General features: G+C 34.2%; 1 protein-coding gene, 1 long non-coding RNA gene and 1 pseudogene across 12 annotated transcripts; 2 read left to right on the top strand and 1 right to left on the bottom strand.

Moving 5' to 3' along the window:
• The first annotated feature begins 5,442 nt into the window (after nucleotides 1-5,442).
• LOC139893851 (uncharacterized) lies at nucleotides 5,443-8,038 on the top strand. Of its 5 annotated transcripts, none has more exons than XR_011774729.1 (6): nucleotides 5,443-5,636; nucleotides 5,749-5,873; nucleotides 5,950-6,086; nucleotides 6,197-6,286; nucleotides 6,732-6,894; nucleotides 7,583-8,038. It is a non-coding gene; the product is annotated as an uncharacterized lncRNA (long non-coding RNA). The 5 variants fall into 5 exon arrangements; XR_011774727.1 differs by having other exon boundaries at nucleotides 5,749-6,086; nucleotides 7,583-7,627; nucleotides 7,795-8,038; XR_011774728.1 differs by lacking the exon at nucleotides 5,749-5,873.
• Nucleotides 8,039-8,743: 705 nt separating this feature from the next.
• Nucleotides 8,744-12,000, bottom strand: LOC139893849 (uncharacterized). Of its 7 annotated transcripts, XM_071877037.1 has the most exons (8): nucleotides 11,679-12,000; nucleotides 11,519-11,593; nucleotides 11,333-11,382; nucleotides 11,138-11,189; nucleotides 10,653-10,912; nucleotides 9,448-9,525; nucleotides 9,232-9,300; nucleotides 8,744-9,078 (listed from the first exon to the last, which is right to left on the bottom strand). In XM_071877037.1, exons 5-8 carry the CDS (start codon nucleotides 10,758-10,760, stop codon nucleotides 9,007-9,009), a joined length of 327 nt encoding a protein of 108 aa, XP_071733138.1. In that variant the 5' UTR covers nucleotides 10,761-10,912; nucleotides 11,138-11,189; nucleotides 11,333-11,382; nucleotides 11,519-11,593; nucleotides 11,679-12,000; the 3' UTR covers nucleotides 8,744-9,006. The 7 variants fall into 7 exon arrangements, with proteins under 7 accessions (XP_071733138.1, XP_071733136.1, XP_071733133.1 ...); XM_071877035.1 differs by lacking the exon at nucleotides 11,333-11,382; XM_071877032.1 differs by lacking the exon at nucleotides 11,333-11,382 and having other exon boundaries at nucleotides 9,448-10,912.
• A 1,581-nt stretch (nucleotides 12,001-13,581) lies between these two features.
• On the top strand, nucleotides 13,582-15,862 carry LOC139893848 (HVA22-like protein f; annotated as a pseudogene).
• Nucleotides 15,863-16,573: the final 711 nt, after the last annotated feature.

The raw sequence follows: 16,573 nt of genomic DNA, 5'->3' as shown, positions 1-16,573 counted from the left end.
TGTGTAAAGACTTTAGTTCTAAACTAAAATGTGCATCATTGCCTCTAGACGATAAATATACTATTGAATTAGCTAATGGTAAACTGATAAAAGCCGATAAAATTTGCCATGGTTGCGAAATAAATCTCGCTGGTGAAACCTTCAAAATCGATTTGATACCCGTAGAATTAGGAAGTTTTGACGTAATTTTTGGCATGGAATGGATGTCCAAAACAAAAGCGGAAGTTGTTTGCGCTGAGAAAGCAATTCGCATCCCTCGTAAGGATGAAACGTCATTAATGATTTATGGGGAGAAGAGCAACTCAAAGCTGAACTTTATCAGCTGTATGAAGGCCCAGAAACTTATAAGAAAAGGTTGTTATGCTATTCTGGCACACATAAAGAAGATCGATACTGAAGAAAGAAGCATTAATGATATGCCGGTTGTAAGAGAATATCCCAGAGTATTTCCAGAAGAATTACCGGGGCTACCTCCACACAGATGTGTAGAATTCCAGATTGATCTCATACCAGGAGCCGCACCTGTAGCCCGATCCCCATATAGACTTGCACCTTCAGAAATGCAAGAATTACAAGACCAGTTGCAAGAATTATCAGACCGTGGATTTATTCGTCCCAGTTTTTCACCTTGGGGTGCTCCTATTCTGTTCGTCAAGAAGAAGGATGGATCTATGAGAATGTGCATAGATTACCGAGAATTAAACAAATTAACGATCAAGAATTGGTACCCATTACCGAGGATTGATGATTTGTTTGATCAATTGCAAGGATCAAGTGTTTATTCCAAGATTGATCTACGCTCCGGATATCATCAGCTGAGAGTGAAGGAAGAAGATATTCCTAAAACCGCGTTCAGAACCCGTTACGGTCACTATGAATTTCTAGTCATGCCTTTTGGATTAACTAATGCTCCAGCAGTATTCATGGATCTAATGAATCGCATCTGAGGACCGTATTTAGACAAATTTGTCATTGTTTATCGATGACATATTGATTTACTCGAAGAACAAGGAAGAACATGAGCAACACTTAAGACTGGTACTAAAGATACTCAAGAAAGAAGAATTGTACGCAAAATTTTCGAAGTGTGATTTCTGGTTACAAGAAGTACAATTTTTGGGCCATGTTGTCAGTAAACATGGAATTAAAGTTGACCCCGCCAAGATCGAAGCCATTAGTAAATGGGAAACACCGAATACTCCAACACAAATCCGCCAATTCTTAGGTCTTGCTGGTTACTACCGAAGATTCATTCAAGATTTCTCTAGAATCGCCAAACCCTTAACTACATTGACTCAAAAGGGAAAGAAGTATGATTGGTCCACGGAACAGGAATCCTCATTCCAGTTATTAAAGAAGAAGTTAACGTCTGCACCCATTTTGTCATTACCGGAAGGAAATGATGATTTCGTGATCTATTGTGACGCTTCGCGCCAAGGTTTAGGATGTGTATTAATGCAACGCACAAAAGTTATCGTATATGCCTCACGACAACTAAAAATTCATGAAAAGAACTATACGACGCACGATTTGGAACTTGGAGCAGTAGTTTTTGCACTCAAAATATGGAGACACTACCTATATGGCACCAAGTGTACGGTGTACACTGACCATAAGAGTCTTCAGCATATTTTTGATCAAAAACAACTCAATATGAGGCAACGTCGCTGGGTAGAGTTGTTAAACGATTACGATTGTGAAATCCGTTACCACCCCGGAAAGGCTAATGTTGTAGCTGATGCCCTAAGTCGAAAAGAAAGAGTAAAACCTCTTAGGGTCCGAGCTTTGAATATTACAATTCGTACTTATCTCACAAAGCAAATTCAAGCAGCACAGTTAGAGGCTTTAAAAGAAGAAAATGAAAAAGGCGAAATGAGCAGAGGGTTAGAAAAACAGCTTGAAGAAAAAGCCGATGGAACCCTGTATTTTGCTGATAGGATATGGGTACCAAAACATGGTAATCTAAGGCAACTAGTACTGGATGAAGCACACAAAACGAGGTACTCAATTCACCCAGGAAATGGGAAAATGTACCACGATCTCAAGAAGTTTTATTGGTGGCCTAATATGAAGACAGAAATTGCTACTTATGTAAGCAAATGTTTGACGTGTGCAAAGGTCAAAGCTGAGCACCAAAAGCCGTCAGGATTACTGCAACAACTAGAAATTCCGCAGTGGAAATGGGAAAGAATAACCATGGATTTCATTACGAAATTGCCAAGGACTACAAGTAGTCATGATACTATTTGGGTGATAGTTGATCGTCTAACTAAATCAGCTCACTTTCTACCAATAAAGGAGACAGACAGTATGGAGAAATTAGCACGCCTATATTTGAAGGAAGTAGTTTCCAGGCATGGTGTACCTATCTCCATCATATCTGATCGCGACACCCGATTCACATCACGTTTCTGGCAGTCATTACAAAAAGCATTGGGAACTCGATTAGATATGAGCACCGCTTATCACCCACAGACAGATGGTCAAAGTGAAAGAACAATACAAACATTGGAAGACATGTTACGGGCATGCGTGATTGACTTTGGAACCAGTTGGGATCGACACTTACCGTTGGCAGAATTTTCATACAATAACAGCTATCATACGAGCATTAACGCAGCGCCATTTGAAGCACTTTACGGTAGAAAGTGCAGATCTCCTATCTGTTGGAGTGAAGTAGGAGAAAGACAACTTACTGGACCAGAAATTATTCACGAAACCACCGAAAAGATCATTCAAATACAACAGCGATTGAAAACGGCCATGAGTCGCCAAAAGAGTTATGCTGATGTAAGAAGAAAACCGCTAGAATTTCAAGTGGGCGACAAAGTCATGTTGAAAGTGTCACCCTGGAAAGGCGTTGTACGATTCGGTAAACGATGAAAGCTAAGTCCTAGGTACGTAGGACCCTTTGAAATCACCGAAAGAATTGGAGCAGTTGCTTATCGATTAAGGCTACCACAAGAACTTAGTAGTGTTCATGACACATTTCACGTGTCAAATTTGAAGAAATGTTTAGCTGAAGAGGATGTCGTAATTCCTCTTGACGAAATACGAATCAATGATAAACTCCATTTTATCGAAGAACCTGTTGAAATCATGGACCGTGAGGTCAAACAATTAAAACAAAGCAAAATACCGATAGTTAGGGTTCGTTGGAACGCTAGACGAGGACCCGAGTTTACTTGGGAACGTGAGGATCAAATGAAGCAAAAGTATCCACATTTGTTCACTGATATCGCTCATAAAACAGGTACTACTCAAAATTTTGGGACGAAATTTTCTTTAACGGGGAGGTTATGTGAAGACCCGAAAAATTTTGACTAATTTAAACCAATTCTCTATATGATTTAATATTATGTAAATATACATATATATATATATATATATATATATATATATATATATATATATATATATATATATATATATATATATATATATATATATATATATATATATATATATATATATATATATATATATATATTATAAGATGTACAAGTAGAACACTAATTGCTACTGTAAAAACGACTTTGCTACAGTAAAACACTATTTGCTACAGTGAAACCGTATTTTGCTACAGTGCTACAGTGAAAACGACTTTGCTACAGTAAACACTATTTGCTACAGTGCACACTATTTGCTATAGTAAACACTATTTGCTACAGTACACTATTTGATGTCGACGAACTAGCAAACAAAATCGGAAAAGGTACTATAAAAATGCCAGTTTGCTCGACGGATTCTCACATATTTTTCTTCTTCTATATTGAATATTTATATTTATATTATAATTATAATTTTAAATTTAAGTTTAATAATAATAAGGTATATACAAGGGTATTTTTAATTCGGGTTTCAAACCGTTTTAAGCTAAGGAAATATTGGGTATTGTTCGGGGTATTGTTCTTGAATCCAAGGTCAACCATACAGTCGTCTACCATCATTACGTTTATGCAATTTGCCTACAATATTGAGTCTCAATATTGAACTGTGAGTTATAGTCTCCCTTTTTAAATACTTTAAATATTTTTGGGCTGAGAATACATGCAATTTATTTTAAACGCAATAAGACACAAGTACATACAAAATTCTACACTGAGTTAAACCGAAAATCCCTTAGCTTTGGTAACTAGTAGCTGCCAGTACATAGGATATGGACTGGTGGGCGCGAATAATTGTATATGGATCCATAGGGCTTGACATCCCCGTCCGAGCTAGAGCGCTAGCCTTTTAACAGACGTATGTTATTTGAGTTTAAGACACGTTGGTTTGCGTGTATTAAAACGAATGGGGTAATTATCACTATAGCGTTAAGTTTAGTTACCAGGGTGCTCTGTTACGTAGAATCTATTGATAAACTTTTGATGAAATCTTGTGGTCTATCTTTATATATGTTTATGACTCGAGCAATTAAACCTATAACTCACCAACATTCGTGTTGACTTTTTAGCATGTTTTATTCTCAGGTCCTTAGAATGCTTCCGCTGTGATGTGCTTGTTGCCTGCATGGAGTCTCTCATGCTTTGTACAAAGTTTATTGCATTCAAAATAAAACTGCGTTGTGTAATAAATAATTGGACTGTGATGTCAACCTGTAAATTAAAGACTTATGTATTTCGGGGTTTTGCTTATACCTAAGCACTCGCCCACATGTGTATAACTTTCTATGTTTAGAAAGTCACTTATTTTAATGAATGCAATATTTTATCAAAACGTATCATATAGAGGTCAAAACCTCACTGTGAAATCAATGATTAATGTGCTGCGTCAATAGCTATTTTGACGGGTCGTTACATAATATTAGCCTAATTTTTGCTAACCCTAATCGATCCTAAATTGAAGCAAACGAATGAATAAATTAGGGTTTTTGAGCAAGACAACCAATGTATCATAGCGAAAAAGGATCGGAGCAGATGTCATCGAGGTGAATCGTTTGAGACCAAGTTTAAGCCGTTTATACAAAGCGGATACCGTTCGATTTGTAAAACTCTTAGCAATAATACTATGATGTTGCCATATAATTTCAAAACTGAAGGTGTGAAAAATGGTGTTTTGATTTATTATTTTTCTGGTTATGCGAAGAGGTAAGAGGAGATAGAGAGGGGTAAGTGAATGAATTTTTGCTTATAGATCTGGGACACGTGTTGTGTTGTAGATTTTTACGAAGGAAAAAAATAAAATGAAAGAAATTATGTGGGGTAAGACACGTGTTTGTTATGTAGGGGGAAGATTAGGTTTTGACACTTAGGATATGATGTTACGCTTTATGTGATGTAGGGGATAATAACAAAGTCAACTTCGCCTAATCATTTTCTAAAAATTTTAAATGGAGTAACAAGGACCTTTGGATCAAATACTATCTTTCAATAACAACCATTAGATTAATTGATCACTCAACAATTGTCTCTCTCATCCATTTCAATTGTATATTGACAATACTACCCTAAGCAAAGTTAAACGGGTTGATCATTTTTCTACCAGATCTATTTTCTCTCCATTATCACAAAAACACTATTCTTTCTCTCTTCTCACGATCTGCTAACTTTTAAACCAAAATAACAACAATCTTCCATGGGATATAGCGATTCTTTATAATCCATGGGATATAGCGACTTCTTAATTCGATTAAGGTTATTATTCTTATTATTAATTATCAATTATTAATCATATGAAAGATTTTTAGGGTTTTGTTATATTCAGATTTTTATTACCTTTTCAATTAATATTTATGTCTTTTTATAGGTAAAACGCCCAGATCAGCTAAAACTTTGGTTCTAATTGTGTTTATTTGTTAATACAGACACCTGGATGTCGTACAACAATTCTATCTACCTGGATGTTGTACAACAAATTCGCTTTATAATACTGTCTGTTGCAGGTTATTATGTTCACTTGAACTAAATTTCATCAGATAACTTATTTTATAAATTTTGATTTTTGCAGCTTTTATAAGCACACAAGGTGTTCGATGTAATGCCAATGAGAATTTTAGGCACCGTGTCCTCATCATGTAGTTGTTGGTGACTGGTCATAATGTTATTATTGTGAATCTTCAATTATTCCATCGTTATATTTTGTAGGTAGTATCATAATCCTAACTATGTTGATCATTTGCCAATTTTAATATCTTGCATAGTTATAAATTTACATAAAACTCAATACTTAATATTTATAACTCCTGTACTTGCAGGTGGTGTACTTATAGGTGGTGGCTTAACTGATATAATATGTATAATTGGAGGTAGTTATGTACATAAAGCATGTGGTGATGGCTTAACCGGTATTGCTCCTGCTCTTATCAAATACTTGTTGGATCTTGTATCAATGTTTATGATAATATGATTCCTACAATCTTTTATTCTTTTTTACTTTGATTTAGTCATGTATAGGTAGAATTCTTAACAATACTGAACTATGTCATGTATAGGTAGATTCCTCAAAAATATTGGTCAATCTTTATTTCTAGACCATGAACGACATCAAAGAGACATGTAAATATTACATTTTGTTTGTTTGTGTGTTAATGTCTGTGTTAGCTAAATAATGTCCTAACTACTTCTTGATCTGATTTTGGATATAAAAAAAATTTAGGTACATTGCAACAAGTATAGGAACAAGTTGCTGAAAATCAAAAGATTTAATGCTTTTTGTGCATCTTATGCATAACTAAATTTATCTGATTAATGGGGTGCTTATCGTCTATACAATTTACATTCACTTGCCAGGTTTTCTTGGTGGAAATTTTTCTAGCTTGAATGAAGGTGGATGCTTAAGGTCAGATAAGGGTCATTGGAATGATCAAGAGTTGATGAGGGTTGGTTCATGTTTGTATCTAGAGATGTGAAAACCTGCCGGTCAGTCTATTATGAAATTACGCACGAAATCACTGTAAGTGATTTTCTGTTTTACCATTAATATGAAAGCAAATCATATGAATGTAAATTACAACATCTTTCATAGTAAGAATTCATATATAGTGATTTCATTATTAAATTCTTGCTGCCTTTTGTGCTTGACATATGAAGTTGGGTAAAACTTCATATGGTTGAAAAGCATATGCCTTTTTATATGCACTGCCATAACTAATTATTTCGAATAAAATAGTACATAATTTGTACTGTTCTCTTAGTATGTTTTTACTTTGTTGGTTTATGTGTATGTTGGTATTCAAGTACGACAAACCTTTTCTCAATACCTTTTGAAATAGCAAAAAGTAAGGTTTTTTTTTTTTTTTTTACTTGGTCTTAACTTTCTTTGATTGGATTTGTTCAAAATGAGTAATTTCATTTTGTAGACAATCCTTTAAAACCACTTGCATTCGATTAAGCCATCGCGGAAATATAGTTTGTGATATTTAATACCTTGAGCCCCATAAAAGATAAAGCATGGATAAACAACTATAGACTTTGATAGAGGTTTGATGGTTTCCGATTAGTTTGAAATGTATCGAGATAGTACTGTAGATGCACCCATTTTGCAAGTTTCTTTTTCGTTTTTTTTGTCTTTGTATGCTCTATCGTAGGATCAGGCACATTATTTACGTTCTTGTTGTCTTAAGATGGGTTCCCTGTGATAGGTACATGAAGTATTCTCGCTCTAATCCAAAACATAAGAGCCACAAGTAAATTGAACGAAGACGATTCTTTTACCTATATAATAAGCATAATCATGCTAAATATTGATATGTAGGCTAATGTATATATTAAGGCTAAAATCTTATTATAATTGCCAACTTTGAGAACTCTGAATCTTAACTTCTTTTTTTATCAGATGATAAATATGAGCTAGAAATAGGATGTCTGCGCCTTCATTATAGCTTGGAAGAATTTGAGCGATCATGTATTAGAGAAGCACACCCTTATTAAAATGGGCACCTACAAGTTGCAACTTTATACAAACCACTTTAATTTCGTCATCCTTGATTATATATAAAGGCAGAAAAAGTATATGAATTGTACCATACTCTTAATCTTCATGTTACGTTCTTTTTGTACTTCTTTTTCCATTCTTATATGCAATTTACCTCTTTAGTATATAACTAGAGAAAGTCCGGCCGCGCGTTGTTGCAGCTAGACTGTTAGACAAAGGTCCAATGTGGGGCAACTGATACGTATTGATGTAGGTGCAATCCGATGTTGCTTAATGATAATATTGAAATAGCTAGCTTTACAAAATGGCCTTTTAGTAGCATATTAATATAGCTACTTTTTCCTGTTTAGTAGTGATGTTACAGGTACATTAACAAAAGTATCTTTATGGTTGATATCCGATAAAACATTTGCGTTCCTGGCTACACCTTGGTTGGTATTTACTGCTTTTTTTCTCCGTCTTGCTGCTTTTTTCAGCTACAATAATGTATGTGTGCTATTAGTATTTGCTATTTGGTTATGAAATAATTATTGTTGTTTGGTATATACTTGCTGCTTGGTTGAAATAGCGTTCTTTTTGCAGTTGGGTTGGATGGGGAACTGTCCATATTCTCTGCAGTGACAATCGAGCTCGTTAACTTAAAATCGGGTATCTTAGTAATTTGTATTTGCAAACTGTTGAGCCGCGACAATCTTTCCATTGTAGTACAATGATAACAGATGGCCAGTAAGTTGAAATTTACAACCTACATCAATGATTAAACAATGGGATGAAATACAGATATAGGATTTGAAGGGGAAAAAAACAAAAGTGATCTGGAGATTACAATTAGCTAAAGCAAAAAGATAGATGGAAAAAAAGTTAAAAAGAGTTACCCGTATAATATAAACTACGGAGCAAATATTACGGAGTAATGGTAGAGAGAGAATAAAATTAATTAAAGCAAGGATCGTAGGATCGAACACATGACGTTATGAATAGCTACACTCATCTATTACCACTTGGGATACACCCATATACACTTTTGAATAGGTTATAACAATTACGAAACGACAATTCAAATAACACAAAACGACCACAATCTGGGTGCGTATTTTCACCTTAGAAAGTATTATTAGTGAAAATTGAAAATTACCTCTTATCACGTCCATGTAAAATGATGACTTTATCAGTGAAGTTGTTGGCCTTGACAACTTCATTTACCTGGTTCAAAAATTCAATAGAGCAACATAACGATGGAAATAATTTCAAAATATCAACTATATGGGTTTTGCTAAGATGTAGAACTCTGAGTTATACAGTAGTGTATTATAGGTATGTGTGTAACTTTGTACTATAGGTGAAGTTAACAAATACCTCTAGTATGTAAAAGCGATCAATTAGTATGTTGCTGGAACGTATGTAAAAGCGATCAATTAGTATGTTCTAGGTACAATGGCAATAAAAAAAAGTCATTAACAAAATGTTGCAGCGGTACTAATATTATGACCGGGTCATGTTAAGAGGTTTATTGTGTTTGCAACGTATAACTGTAATAAATGTATAACACAATTCTTAAAAGAATTGACTTACATGATGATTGAAGCATTTGGACAGCCTTGTGAGCTTCTTCGACTGTACTCCGTACTCATTGTCACAAACCCGGAACCCCTACTTTGATCGGTATCTCACAAATAAAAAAAAATCATCACACCAAACTGCAACATACTTTCCGCATATTTTTCAAGTATATACAACTTATACCATTCAATATAAACAATCTTATATTCTCATACAATTGAAAGAGGATAAAAATTACAAAGAAACACATAACATTCACTTACTAAAGTCCTCTGGTTACCCTATGTACTAAGTAAATGCTATGAGACTGAGAATCATTTTAACGCTTTACTCAAAATGACACCAAAAAATGAATGACGGCCTAAACTCTTATCGAATGTATCCGCTTGTATTTACAATCTTAAGCATTAGTGATTATATTTATCCATGACAACGTGAAATTCTAGTCTAATTTTATTTTGCATTTGATGTTTATTAAGGTTTTGCTATGTTTTGGGTAAGTACTTTTTCAGGCAAACAATAAGAAATGCATACTACAGGTTAGCGAAAAAACATGAGTCTGAAGTTAAAGATATGAAAGTGTAACTAAATACCTTCAGACTCATGTAGAATGGTCTTCTAAAAACAGGCCCACAATAATTTTTGGAACACATGTTGCTGTTGCTGCTCAACAGCAACCCAGCAGCAGCTGCAAACCCTTCATTTTGACGCCCGTTTAAAACATGTTTACACTCGACAACACCAAACATATTATATACCATTTTAAAGATTGTCCGAAATACTTTCTATCATTATTAATAATTTTCATCCAAACTCAACCATTTTCAAGTTACGGACCTGCAAAGTAAGGCCAAGAGTCATTTTAACACTTTTACCCAAAATGACACCAAAAATGGTTGGCGACCCAAACTCTTATCCAAGGTATCCGTGTAACCCAGAATCGCTCCAAAACTTTAAAATAACATTATAAACGTGTAGACAATTTCAAATTTGCATAAATAACGTAAACGGGTCAAAATGGACAATTATGACCCAAATGAATCATAATTTCCCACCTTATTAACACATGTATTGGGCATCAAATGCAATACCCGAATTCAGAAGACGTAACGACTACCGATTATAAAGTAGCACTTACAAACACGATACCAAGTATATATAAATAAATTAAGAAAATCAGTATGTAGGAGAAGCTATGAACAACAACAGCAACATACCGTTAACACTATATGGCGAAGCCAAGTGTAAAACATTAGCATCAGAGAACTGAATCGGCCGCAGATTAGGAGAACCAACACACTCAGTTTGGGTACGCTCATAATCATCTCCAAAAGCAGACTGTTACTTGGTTTTTTTTCTTTTTCCTCAATACAGAACCGGAAACGGATGGCATAGTGGTGTCAATGGATCTGTTAATTCGTTTCTTAGGTGCCATTGTTTACCCTTTCAAATACACAACCCCACACAGCAAAATATACTGAAACAAAATAATACATAGCCGCATAGAAATTAACATCGACACATATGCATAAATGAAGGAAATTAAACTGAGAATAATAAACAACAACAATACAAAAAACTTAGAGCAATACACGACAACAAAATATACCAACAATTCGATTAAGCAATAGTCAATACATATTGCTAATATAGATACATAAATGATTCTTTTCTTTAAAGTGTAGTCTGGATTAGTGATTACCGAAGTTAGTACTGAAGCTTTTGCCTTGGAAAGATCAAGTTTTTGCACAATCCTGCATAAATTGAAAAAAAGAAGTAAGAAAGTCAGGTTGTTACATACACAAAACTATAGTTTAGAACTTCACGATAGTTGCTAAAAGGAAATATAGCAATTCATCAAGCAAACGCATCTTGAGTGGCTGGAACAGAGATCTACCAATCTTTATCACCTTTTAGCCGTTTCTATATCAAACGCCCACATCTTCACTTTTTGTGGATAAAGCCGATGGTAATTGAAAAAAACAAATACAATAAGGTATATTAAAAATGAAATTCACATAACCAAATACAATAAAAATTTAGCTACCAATGTTTAGCATTAACAAAGTTATAGAATGGTTACCCGCAACTGAAAATGGAATGGCGGAGATAGTGACGACGACGGCGGTGGACATACAACCCTAATCTTTCCCCCAATCTGAACAATTAACAAATGAAATCAACTGAAATAACCTACAATCTACATAAATTGTACTAGTAATTACGGATTGGATTTTGCTTACCCATGATGATTATCAGCCACCACTGATGATGAGGGGAATCTGAGCACCACCACCACGAATGTCGGTGACAACCATCGCCGTCGTTCATATCCGCCACCATGGACAGATCCGGTGAGAGTTGTGACGGTAATGGGTTTAAGTGGTGTTAAGTTGTGGATTTCAATGGAACCCATGAGATGGTTGCTAAGCATGCTGATTTGATGAAATCATAAAGCTTTTTGAGATAAATTTTTATTTAGAGAGGTAAGAGATGATGGAAGAGTAGGTGAATAAATAAACTAGGAGGAGGAACTCTCTGGAGTTGGGGTATTAAAATAAATTTAACCCTGAAAGTGTAGCAGGCAGAGAAATAAAGGGCGGTTTAGGTGGGTGATGATATATCCACCATGATTTTTACTTCATCCACCATAAGCTATGCATTAACAGGTTGTACTGTATAATCTGTTAATGCATAATTATGGTGGAAGAAGTAAAAATCATGGTGGATATATCAATCCCCAGGAAGTGAATGAAGCGACCAAAAGTAGCATGGGTTTTAGTATGTAAGGAAAAAAATAACATTTATTACTAAATAACAAAGAGTTATTGTGAATTTAAGTACGGGAATGTTAAAGAGAGAATTAAAGAAACGGGTTTAAATGGGTAATGAACTAAATGGGTAAGATTTTTAAAAGGATCTAAACGGGTTGGATTTTAATGGGTCAAATTGTCAAAACTAACTACAAAATCTTTTATGTAATATCCCGCGAAGTCGCGGTTATAAACTAGTTAAAGAAAGAAAAGAGAGCGGAAAAATGAATAATGTATCATGGATTAGACACATTGGTTCATTTATATTACAAACTATCTTGAATATTAAATTAAATTAAATTAGCTTAAATCATATACTAAAACATAAAACAGAGAATTAGATGGCACAATCCTATTTAGCAAGAGTGAAGTGAATAGTACCAGAAAATGATGTCATATTTTTCCCCTTACCTCAATATATTTCTTTATTTTTTCCCTCCTTTTTTTTCCTAATGAATTTAGCAAACGTTTAGTTAATAATGTACAAAAAATAATGTGACTTCTAAAATTCGTTTTAGATACGTGTTATACGTTTTTTTTTTTATCGAATTTAGCAAATATTTAGTTAATAATGTAAAAAAATAAGGTGGCTCTTAAAATTGTTTTTATATACTGGTTATATGTTAATTATTGATTATTTTATCGTTCCATTGAACAATTAATTTGTACTCCGAAATTTCATTTATGACAATTAATTTGATATATATAAAAAAAAATTATCTATGCCGCATTGCATGAGCTTCCTACCTCGTTTATAACACGTTTTAAGTTTTAGTTAATAGTAAATAGCTTATATGATATTTGGAAATCATTCAGAACTAGACGTAGTGATCGACATCCTGGACGTAGTGATCAACATCCTAACATATTTATAAGAGGTCTCAGGTCCAAATCTTACTAGCATCACATCTTAAAGTAATCAAAGAAAGGGTACATAAAATAACAGTTATAGAATTGTCTAGTTAGTCCGCGTACATTCAAATATAATTAGTTGTCCTTTGATAGTCTCAAAAAGAAAAACCTCATTTATTTTCTCGTTTACTTGATTTCACCAATTCTTTCCACCTGCCCATATATACTCTCATTTGGGATAAATGAGCATGCTTACGGCCATATGCATTTGAATGAGATGTCTGACACAACAATATGAAAATATTCCAAGGACAATTTCATAGACATTTGTCATGCACTATACACACTCTTTATTGCTTGTAACTCAAGTAAAGAAGATTATACCCAAAAGTTATGCTTTGCTTCATGTTAAACAAACAAATCAACATCAACATACTTATATAAGATGCATAATGTAATCATGTACATAAATAATAAATTTCTTCGATTAGTAAATAAGTAAACGGCATTGAAACACAAAATAACAATGGGGCTTCTTGCAACGATTGCTAGAAGTTTGGATACACTAGTCGGGTAAGTATTAGGGATTGAATCGATACATTTGAGCAGTTTTTTTCATTTGACTAATTTGCTTCATTTTGTTATGTTAATCAGGCCCGGAGTAATGCTTCTTTACCCCTTGTAAGTGTTCGTTCCCTTAATTGAATTACAATATAATAAGACGTAAATCATGTTAATTCATGTTCGTTCCCTTAAACAAACAAAAGAGTTAAGTCCTAAGGTCTAAGGTGGAAAAAAATCTTAATCTTAATTTGATTTTTTAGAAGTCACATACTGAAAAATAATGTGGATGGTGGAAGGGAAACCTAAAGCCCACTAATTGTGGACTGTTTGACCAAACAAACCTTACGTTGGCCATTGGGCCAAGGTAGCTAATGTTGTTTTCTACTACAGTATTTTTTTGAATATTCATGGAATCTTTTTTTTGTTTTTGTTTTTTTTTTTTTTTTTTTTAATTTCATCTTTATCTTTATAGTTTTTTCATCTATTTTCTAGCAAGTAATAGACTTTGTACTTAACCATCAAGACTCAAAACTTTTGCTTAATATATTGCTTTATAAGTATTGTGGTTTTGTGTGTGGAATGTATGGTTGTCATGTTATGGTCTGTTTTCTAAGGCTGTTTTTTTTTTTTTTTTTTTTTTTTTTTTTGTACAAATTAAAGAACATAATAACAACATTGTTAGCTTATTGAGCTTAACTAATTTCTACGATTGTACAAATTTATGAAAAGGTATGCGTCAATGCTAGCAATCGAGCAGGGGTCTACAACCGAAGATGACCAACAATGGCTCACTTATTGGGTTTTATACTCATTCATTACTCTCTTCGAGCTCTCTTTTTGGAAAGTACTCCAATGGTAATTAATTTTATTCCAGATACATATATTGGCAAATCTAAATGCACCCCGTAAGATCAAGATTACGGGTTGCTATGCAGGGCGCTTATTTATTTATTAATTTTTAACGCGCTTCATATTCACTTGAAAAAAAAAACAGGCTTCCATTTTGGCCCTACTAGAAGCTATTGTTTTGTATGTGGTTGGTTCTACCGGGGATCAACGGGGCAGCTTACATTTATGAAAATGTAGCAAGGAAATACGTTAAGGTTGGAAGCAATGTAAGCTCAAAGTATCCCGAGGGACAGCGTAAAGTTCTCCAAATGATGAGTCTTGATGCTCGAAAGTCTGTTGAGCGTTACATTAAAAAATACGGGCCTGAAGCTTTTGATCGAGTAGTCAGAGCGGTAAACTTATAACCTTACAACTTGTGTCACATTAATGTACCTGTGTGTGACTATTTTAACCCATTTACACATAAACCGGGTGATTTTGGTTTACTCTTTTAGCAGAGGGTATATTTGATAACATAAAATAAAATTATACTGTATTATTTAACAGGATAACATGGTTGTTTATTGAGTGATCATATGGGTCAATGGTCACCCACAAAGTATTCAAGATTCAGAAAATATGATATAAAGTATCATTTTATGGAGAGTTTAGTGAATTTTTATACGTTTAATCATATCGTATCTATATTGTATATTATACTTAGATTATTAGTAAAACTGAAAACAAGAAATTGTTCATAGGTCGCCCACCCTGTCCTGTTTCAATTCCATCCAAATTTATACTATTTCTACCCACAACCTGCTCTCCCATTTGTCCGACCCGCCCATGTTACCACTTACGTATGGCTTGAATTTGAATCCTGGCTAATGTATTTTAGGGTAAATCAACAGTTAAACAAACAAATTTTCATCATTCCATTTGTTGCTTCAGAAATCTTTAAAACTAAATCTTTATTAAAAGTTAATATTAATATATGGAAAAATGTACCTAACTGTCACTCATTAGCAAGTGTCGGTGCTAGTTTATTTTATTTTTTTTGGACAGCTGTTAGGATCACCCAAGGGGAACTTAACCACCCACGCGTTCATCTCCTACACAGTTATACCCACCCCCAACTGCGTGCCCAGGAGGAAACCCGCACCAATCCCATACGGGGCATGGACGGTAAACCTCCCTCCCCTTTACCTCCCCAACGTGATGTGGGAAAGGTGCCATGGATGGAACTTCATAGGAAATAAGCTTTAATCATTTAAGCAAGTTCTCAACTTTTTTAAAAAAATATTCCTGATTATGATTGTGGGTTGTTACAGGCTGAAAAGGAAGCAAACAGGAAATAAGAACAAATATGGGCTTCAACTCTTTCAATGCGAGCACAATATAGCTATATATTGTGGTCTAATTCTAACATTCTAACATCAAACATTTATAATAATATTAATATAAATGATTAAATGATGAATGGTGATTCAGTATGTTGTAATAGTTTGATTTCTTATCTTATAACTAACTGTAATTCAATGTCCCAGTAAGGTCTGGCAAATTCAATTTAGCAGGACACACCTGAACGTTGTTTCATTACCACAGAGCTTGAATCTATTTTTTTTTTTTCAAATATAACGAAAACTTATATAAATAGGGAAAACATTTTCGAATAAAAACGTCTTCAACGAAGGATACAAGAGAGAACCCCGATGAGGCTCGCACCTAGAAAGCGGCGATTATACAAACTATCTTTACCGAGCTTTATATTGACTAAACCGAAAAAAAACGAGACGAGCTAGGACATAAACTAACTAAAATCCAACACGCTCAACAAAATAAAAAGAAACAATCTCAAAACCGAGTAAAACAATGAAACATCAATCCAAGGAACACTGGGAAATATCTTTAACAAAAATTTCGAATTTTTCCATTTCTGCGCCATGAACAATGTTTTCTTTCCTTTTGGTTAATTCTGATTATTTAACGGCACACTAGGGATAAGGATTAGTAAGAGTAGCCGTACCCGGTTCGCTCTCCTTAGCCATACTTGTCATCATTTCATCCAATGCCGCAAAAGC

This window comes from Rutidosis leptorrhynchoides, chromosome 2 (genome assembly GCF_046630445.1).
Source record: "Rutidosis leptorrhynchoides isolate AG116_Rl617_1_P2 chromosome 2, CSIRO_AGI_Rlap_v1, whole genome shotgun sequence".
NCBI classification, from domain to species: Eukaryota; Viridiplantae; Streptophyta; class Magnoliopsida; order Asterales; family Asteraceae; genus Rutidosis; species Rutidosis leptorrhynchoides.
This window is presented reverse-complemented; position numbering and strand designations above follow the sequence as displayed.